The sequence below is a fragment of the Otolemur garnettii genome, unplaced genomic scaffold, assembly GCF_000181295.1.
Source record: "Otolemur garnettii isolate 467f Iridium unplaced genomic scaffold, OtoGar3 scaffold00217, whole genome shotgun sequence".
In the NCBI taxonomy this organism is placed as follows: domain Eukaryota; kingdom Metazoa; phylum Chordata; class Mammalia; order Primates; family Galagidae; genus Otolemur; species Otolemur garnettii.
Genome location: NW_003852612.1, coordinates 1,875,263 through 1,883,763, shown reverse-complemented (window position 1 = coordinate 1,883,763; position 8,501 = coordinate 1,875,263). Strand labels below are relative to the sequence as shown.

At 40.9% G+C, this 8,501-nt stretch overlaps 1 protein-coding gene across 1 annotated transcript in view; it reads left to right on the top strand.

Moving 5' to 3' along the window:
- The window catches only part of ERCC6 (ERCC excision repair 6, chromatin remodeling factor), an 83,455-nt gene that overhangs the window by 14,927 nt on the left and 60,027 nt on the right, over positions 1–8,501 (top strand). Inside the window, exons 3-5 of the mRNA XM_003801659.3 lie at positions 565–685; positions 3,581–3,695; positions 7,390–8,122. Of these exons, the coding sequence (XP_003801707.1) occupies positions 565–685; positions 3,581–3,695; positions 7,390–8,122 (969 nt within the window). The remainder of the gene's footprint in view (positions 1–564; positions 686–3,580; positions 3,696–7,389; positions 8,123–8,501) is intronic.

Genomic DNA, 8,501 nt, shown 5'->3' with positions numbered 1-8,501 from the left:
AAAAAAAAAAAAAAAAATTGGAAGCTATAATTCTGTGGTGTCTATTTTAGGAATAATTTATTTCACATTGATTTTTTTCTTTGTACCAGGAAGTTTAATGCTTCAGTAAATGAATCTTCCAGTTGTGAGAGAAAAATAACGTTACAGATGTATTATTTGTATAAGAAAGTGTTTAGGCAGTTTTAGGACTTTTCCAAACTTAAGAAGGCTTCCATATGGGTTTTAAAAACTCAGGTATGCATTCTTTCGTATTAAAGGATTGCACATTATTCTAGCACAGTATTTTGAATAAAGTAGATACTTAAAAAATCCTTATAGAATAAATGAATCAGCTTATACATGATAATGAGCTGATTTAAATCAGCCAGGTTTATTAACAAAAAACTACTAGTAGCCATCTCAAACCTCTTCAAAGTTCTGTTTGTGGCCAGTAAGACTGTGCATTTTGCTTTACTTTCTTTTAGCTAATAATTAAAGGGGACAGTCTTTAGAATTTTTCTCTTTGTGTTATGCTATAAAAATGTTATCAGAATGGAAAAATAGAAAATTTATCTTATTTTTCAGGTCGTGTACAACATCCCTAAGGCAAATCAGTAAAATTATTGATCAACTTAGTCCTCAAGCTGCCACCAACAGAGACATCAACAGGAAACTAGATTCTGTAAAACGACAGAAATATAATAAGGTGATTCAAAATGACGTATAAGTCTTGCATTTTTCTAAAAGTCATCGTTTAGTTTCATTTAATAATTTAGGAAATATTGTAATGTACTTGTAAGATGTGAAGCACAGATTTATAATAGAGAAATTTTGAGTTGCTTTTGTATGTTTAATTTCTCAGCTGTTTCCCTTTAATGTCTTCTGTTATACAGCATTTTTAACAACACACAGGTACATAGACACACATAGCCGTCCATCCGTTCGCTGCTGCATGCATCCATACATAGATGCTTCTCAACTTAAACAGTGGTGCTACATCCTGAAATGTATGTACAGACATCCTAAGTTGAAAATACTCTAAGTCAAAAGTACATTTAATACCCTGATTTTCCCATTTTAAAGTCAAAAAGTCTTAAGTCAAGGGCCAGGGGTCCTCAAACTTTTTAAACAGGGGCCAGTTCACTGTCCCTCAGAACATTGGAGGGCTGGACTGCGGGCCCCGGGATGAGTCGGCTGCTAAGCAGGACAGGCAGCAGCAGCAAAAATACCTGGTGGGCCGGATAAATGTCCTTGGCGGGCAGCATGTGGCCCATGGGCTGTAGTTTGAGGATGCCTGAGTCAAGCCATCATTAAGTCCAGAGGCTCTTTAGCATACTACAGGGTTATGTCCTGACAGACCCATAATAAAGTTGAAAAGTCACAAGTCGAACCATTGTAAGGTGGGGACTGTCTGTATTTTTGAGAATAAGTTATTTTTTGGCACTGCTTACCTCCTCACTTGTGTACTCCCTGTTCATCCTTGCTTCACCATTTCTTTCACCTAGCTCCTTCCTCTTGGGCACTCTGGCCTCTGACTCAGTCTTCTGGTCATGTACAAACTCATTTCTGCTCAGCCCTTGCTCTTGTTGTCTCCACTCTCTTCCCTGCTGATGCACCCATCACCTCTCACACACTCCTGCTCACTGTCCCGAGAGGCTGGCCCTTCCTCCCCACTTGGGTATTATAGTCAACACTTAGCTATACTGGGGCTATGCTTAGGGTTGGAGAACGTAAAGGTAGGGAATATCTGTTACTTAGGAAGTTACTTTTATGAGGTTTGTTTGGAATTGTTTAAAAGGATTTTTGTATAGCTTCATGAGGTTGAAACTTTTTTTTTTTTTTTGAGACAGAGTCTCACTTTGTTACCCTTGGTAGAGTGCCCTGGCATCATAGCTGACAGCAACCTCAAACTCTTGGGCTCAAGCGATTCTCTTCCCTCACCCTCCCAAGTAGCTGGGATTAAAGGTGCCTGCCACAACGGCCAGCTATTTTTTTTAGAGCTAGGGCCTCGTTCTTGCTCAGGCTGGTCTCAAACTCCTGAGCTCAAGCAGTCCACCCACCTTGGCCTCCCAGAGTGTTGAGATTACAGGTGTGAACCACCAGTGCCCAGCCTTGAAACATATTTTAGGATTTATATACCTCTTTATTAAAAAAGAGGAATGACTAGTTTTGATTGTTTCAGTTCTGCCATCCAAAATGACTGACAGGTGTCCTGGTGCTTATGATTGATTTGTTGCAGTGAGTGGATCTTTTCTTTTCTTGATCTTTTCTTTAAGCTCTCTTGGGTTTTGTGTGTAGACTCAGTTCATGTGGTACTCTTTCCACTTACCTTTTTTTTTTTGAGATCCAGAGTCTTAAGCTGGCACCCTGGGTAGAGTGCTGTGGCGTCATAGCTCACTGCAACCTCTAACTCTTGGGCTGAAGTGATCCTCTTGCCTCAGTTTTTCTGTTTTTAGTAGATGGTCTTGCTTTTTGCTCAGGCTGGTTTTGAACTTGTGAGCTCAAGCAATCCATCCACCTTGGCCTCCTAGAGTTCTAGAGTTACAGGCATGAGCCACTGCCCCGGCCTCTACCCTCAGTTATCTTCTCTTACTCACTTCTGAAATTAGCAGCCCAAAGGTCAGAGCAAGGAGTAGCTTAAGGCAGCAGAGTCCCTCCCCATCAAAGAGGGGACATTTGACCTTTTGTGGAACTGTGTGAAATTGATGTGAAGAGACCTTTTTTGACCTTGGGCTACTGGTAGGCTGGGATTTCAAGGGCCAAACTTCATAGGCCTCTTAATTATATATTCCTATCTTTATTTAGTAGCTCCTTGATGTTTAGAAATAGACTATGCAGAGAGAAAGTGTTTTAAACAGAATTTCATTGAGAGAAAGATTGAGAATAAAACTTAATTGCAAGTCACTACAGTGTGGTGTTTATGTCCAGGATTTCCTCTCACCTCATGCTCACATTTGGAGTTGAAATATTCCTGACCTTGGGGAGATGAACCAGGAGCCATAAGCCCAGTAAATTAGGAAAACCCTAGGAGAGCCAGGTGTCTAAGTTCTGGTCATGTCGAAGGTAATGGGAGAAAGAGGAGTCTAGGGCGGGCAGAGTAAAGAGGCATAGCAAAATATACTTTTCTTGTGCAGTTTTGTGATGGTAGAATACTATAAAGGACCATCATAAATATGGGAGGTTCTCAAATGGCACTGACTTTTCAACCAAACATTTGTGTTTTTTTTTACCCCTACCATGTGTTTGCCTCCATTAGCCCATTGGCTGCTAAAATCAGAGGCAGTTTAGTGATTTACCTAGTGTGTGACGGGGAACACCAAGTAGAACAGTTCTGCCTCCTGAGTCACTACATGTGTACTTAAGTGCTTGGGCACATACAAAGCTGTCTGCTGCCCAGGCAGAACATATGGGGTAGGGCTGTCTGCCTGCTGCGAGTGCCTGAGGCACATTGTGGTGGTTGCTCAAAGAAGGTTCTCTCTAGTAATAGCAAGAATTTCTGGGGTATCTTTATTTTACTTTTGACCAAAATTTAAAAATTTTATAATGCTTTTATATTTATCACTTCATTGCTGTTTTCCGTATTCAATATTTACCATTAAAGGAACAACAACTAAAAAAGATTGCTGCAAAACAAAAACGTCTCCAGGCCATCCTCGGAGGAGCAGAGGTAAAAATTGAATTAGATCGTGCCAGTCTGGAGGAGGAAGAGGATGCAGGTGAGGATGCCATGAGCAGTTTCTCTGTGTTCTTGGATTGGTGCCTGATGCCTGTGGTCAGTAGGGGGTTTCTGTTTAACTTTTGTCTGGATTTTGAGAAATATCCATTTTTTTGCCTTAGTGTGAAAACAGATTCAGGAAAATTTTATATCCTATACCCACAAAACCAAATTCTTCTCTATAAAGAGAATGAAAGTAAATTTTTAATCCAGTTGATTGGAGGCTGCTGGTGCACATTTATTATTACATTTAATAAAGTGGAAAACTTAAACATTCTTACATACTTAATTTGATAAAGATAACTAACATCATGATTGAATTACATGTTGGAAGCTCAGCATCATCAATCTATATTCATAGAATTGCTCTCACATGTCTTTAAGGAGTGTATTTGGCAGGCTTTCCAAGCATCAATTCTGTTGTTTAAGAAAAGACATCTTCATTCAGGTTATACTGTGGCCATGATTTCATTTATATTATTGTCTGGGATGATTGTCTTTTGGAAAACCTTTTGGGAAAATGCATAAGCTCTAGAACTAAAGAGCTTTGCAGTCATTCTCTGTGTGTATGTGTGCATGCACATGTGTGTTTAGAAATTGTTGGTAGGTGCTCAGTCATTTACTACTTGAAGTACAGATTAAGGCTTCTTAATTTTTAAGCTTTACCAACAAATACTTTCTTTCTTTTTTGAGACAGTCTTATTTTGTCACCCTCAGTAAAGTGCTATGGAGTCACAGCTCACAGCAGTGTCAGACTCTTGGGCTCAAATGATTTTCTTGTCTGAGCCTCCTGAGTAGCTGGGGACTACAGGTGCCCACCGCAACACCCAGCTATTTTTAGAGAGGGGGATCTCATTCTTGCTCAGGCTGGTCTTGAACCTGTGAGCTCAGGAAAATCCACCCGCCTTGGCCTCCTGGAGTGCTAGGATTACAGGTGTGAGCCACTGCACCCCGCCCCCAACAAATATTTTTTACTAGCTCTAGAACTTTACTCAGTAAAACAAGAGAATTATTAAGAAGAATTTATTGAGAATAGAAAAAATATTACAGAATTATGTGCTTTTAAAGTTCAGTCTCTCAGAATTCATTAGCCCTATGACCAGTACTTAACAGATCTTTGTTCCTGGCTGGCTATTGCAAACCTGCTGCTGTCTTTTAACTCTTTTTTTTTTTTTTTTTTTTGTCTTTTTTTTTTTTTATTGAACGGTAACTATGTACATTAAGTCTTTTAACTCTTGTTGCTACATTGGTAAAACTTTGCCCAGAGTTAATAGTTCACCTCCTCAAATCCAAAAGCCCCATCTCACTCCTGCTCCATTTGGCCTGTCTGCAGCAGCTGATGCTTTCTCTGCTTTTTGGGGTCACTGTCTATCTCCTGGTTTTCCTTTCTCCTTTTGACTACTTCTGTTTAGTTAGTTCTGCTAGCTTTCCTGGCCTTCTCTTAAATGCTGATGTTTCTCAGGATTTCTTGCTGAGCCCTCTTCTTTTTCTACTGCGCACCCTTGAATAATCTTACCCACTTGTGAATGGCTTTTGCAGCTACCTAGGTTCTAGTATGTAACAAATCTATATGCCTCTGGCTTTGCCCTTTTTTGAGCTTCTGGTTATTACTGCATCTCTACATCTCTCCAGGCAACACTTAAGACTCTTACTGCCCTTTGTCCTCTGTCAGTCTGGGGAGGTCATAGAGCAGAGTGCCTGAGAGCTCAGGCTTTGTGGGCCCAGTCTGCATTGCCTAGGTAAGGACCTTGGCTATGTTCTCTACCTTTCTTTTAGAGCCCGAGCAATGGGCCTAAGTGTGGTAGCCTCCACTTCTTTCTTGCTTTCCCCTAGTCTCTTATGTGGTAATCCATTTCATAAGGTGGTGATGAGAATTACCTAACAGAATCCTTCCCTGGAAGTAGGGGGGGTGAGGACAAATTACAAAGAAAATGAAACTTTTAGGCCGGGTATAGTGACTCACACCTGTAATCCTAGCGCTCTGGGAGGCTGAGGTGGGTGGATTGCCAGTCCTCACCGGTTCAAGACCAGCCTGAACGAGAGCGAGACCATGTCTCTAAAAATAGCTGGGTGTTGTGTCAGGCGCCTGTAGTCGCAGCTACTCAGGAGGCTGAGACAAGAGTTGCTTGAGCCCAAGAAATTGAGGGTGCTATGAGCCGTGGTGCCATGGCACTCTACCAAAGGTGATAGTGAGACTCTGTCTCAAAAAAAAAAGAAACTTTGGCTTCGCCACTGTGGTCTGGGAGGAGGTGAGGGTACTCGCTATCACCTTTCCTATTCAGCATTGTACTGGATAGTTAAGAAACTGATGAAAAGAAATTAAAAGCATAAAGATTGAAAAGGAGAAATAAAATCATCATTATTTACAGAATACATGATTATTTATTTAGAAAATCCAAAAGACTTAGTGAACAATCTGTTGGAATTACTATATGAATGTAGCAATATCATTGAATACAAGGTCAATATATAAAACTCAGTCATATTTCTCTATGCAAGGAAAAAATAAATATAATAGAGATATCTATTACAATGAAAATCAAATTCCTAGAAATAAATCTTAGCAAAAAACAGTTTTCTGCAGTGTTTTCCACATTAAGATCTTCCAAATGAGACTGAGTGTAGTGGTTCACGCCTGTAATCCTAACACTTGGGAGGCCGAGATGGGTGTATTAACTGAGCTCACAGGTTTGAGGTCAGCCTGAGCCAGAGAAAGACCTCATCTCTAAAAATAGCCGGGTATTGTGGCAAGCACCTGTAGACCTAGGTACTTGGGAGGCTGAGGCAAGAGGATTGCTTGAGCCCAAGAATTTGAGGTTGCTGTGAACTGTGACACCACAACACTCTACCAAGGGTGAGAAAGTGAGATAGAAGTAAATAAATAAATAAATACTAAAAAAATTTTTTTAAAAGATCTTCAAAATGTTACTGAAAAATTCAAGAACTTAATAAATGGGAGGTCAGGATCGTGGACTGGAAGATGCAGTATTATAAAGGGGTCAGTTCTATCCAGCCATAGTTCAGTGCAACCCTTACATATATTTCAGGGTTTTTTTTTTTTTTTTTTTTGAGGGGAAAAGCTATAAGATAGAAAGTATAGGGTGATGGGAGGGCATTAAAGATGTATTGGGCCAAGAATTGCTAAGGCAATAGTGAAGAAGAAGAAAGTGCCAAATACTTATTTTAAAATTTGGGCATTAAGACAGTGTGGTATTAGCACAAGAATAGACACATAGACCAATTGTTGGAATAAAAGGTCCAGCAAACAGACCCTCCTGGATATGTTACTTGATTCATTTCAAGAGTGGCAAGCATGGAAACTTGGGAGATTGCTTCCTCTTTCCTACTCCTCAGTCGATAAGGCAACAGTTAAATTTATTTATTTATAGAGTAGTTTACATAGTAATAGGTCTGTCTTTGGATGTATAGAGTATATTTATAGCATGATATTTTGGAGAAAAGTTACTGAGAAATCACCTTTTTGGACAGGAATCTATTAAACATGGTGTGATTAATGCTATAATAATTTTTACTCTGTCTTTTACATATAATATGCTTTAGTACATTGATGATGTAAGTTTTTTTATGAGTTACTTTTAGGTTCCTGTGACTTATTGAACAAGTGAATATTTCTAGGATACTCTTGGAAGGTTTTATGCTGGTTTTATGCTGGTGCAGTGTCCTTACTCTTTCAGAACCGGGGCCGTCCTGTCTTGGCAGCATGCTCATGCCTGTCCAGGAGACTGCCTGGGAAGAGCTCATCCGCACTGGCCAGATGACGCCTTTTGGTACCCAGATCCCTCAGAAGCAGGAGAAAAAACCTAGAAAAATAATGCTCAATGAAGCATCAGGCTTTGAAAAGTATTTGGCAGATCAAGCAAAACTGTCTTTTGAGAGGAAGAAACAAGCTTGTCATAAACGAGCAGCTAGAAAAACTCCAACCTCGGTTACCCCTCAGTCGAAACCAACACAAAATGAAAACAAACCAAACAAGAAAACCCAAGTTCTTTCAAAAACAGATAAGCGCTTGAAAAAGCACATCAAGAAACTCCAGAAGAGGGCTCTGCAGTGCCAGGGGAAAATGAGATTGCCAAAGCCAAAAAAACTGTGGGAGTCAGATGTGACACCCAAGGCAGAAGGAGACTCTGAGTCTGAGTACTTCCCCACGGAGGAGGAGGAGGAGCAGGAAGAGGAGGACGAGGCAGACTGGGCAGGGGCAGACCTGTCCAGAGACGACGCTGACTATGAACTGAGGCCTGTGGTCAAGAAAAGGAAACAGCAGAAGAAAGTGTCAGTGCAGGAGATTGATGATGACTTTTTCCCAAGTTCTGGGGAAGAATCTGAGGCCACAGTGGGAGAAGGAGGAGGTCGGAAAGTAGCGAGGTGTCGAGATGATGGAGATGAAGATTATTATAAGCAGCGGTTAAGGTCAGTCTGCAGGGATTGTAAACAGATTGCACAGCTTGCTTTATTTTAGGCAGCAGGCTTGTTAATACTTAAGCATTCTAGATCCAGCTTAATGTGTTAGACCCCCTTTGGGCAGAGGGGGAACTTGCCACAGCCTTAGCCTACTAGACCCAGCGAGGCCCCTGAGTCCTTAACTGAGTATTTGGCAGTATTTTGTCTAAAATGCTTGTACCTCTAGGCCTTTATTTGTATTTGTGGGCGCATATAAGATGAAAAGCGGAAGGGGGCTCGGCACCGATAGCTCAACCGGCTAAGGCGCCAGCCACATACACCTAAGGTGGCGGGTTCGAATCCCTGGCCCGGACCCGCCAAACAACAATGACGGCTGCAACCAAAAAAT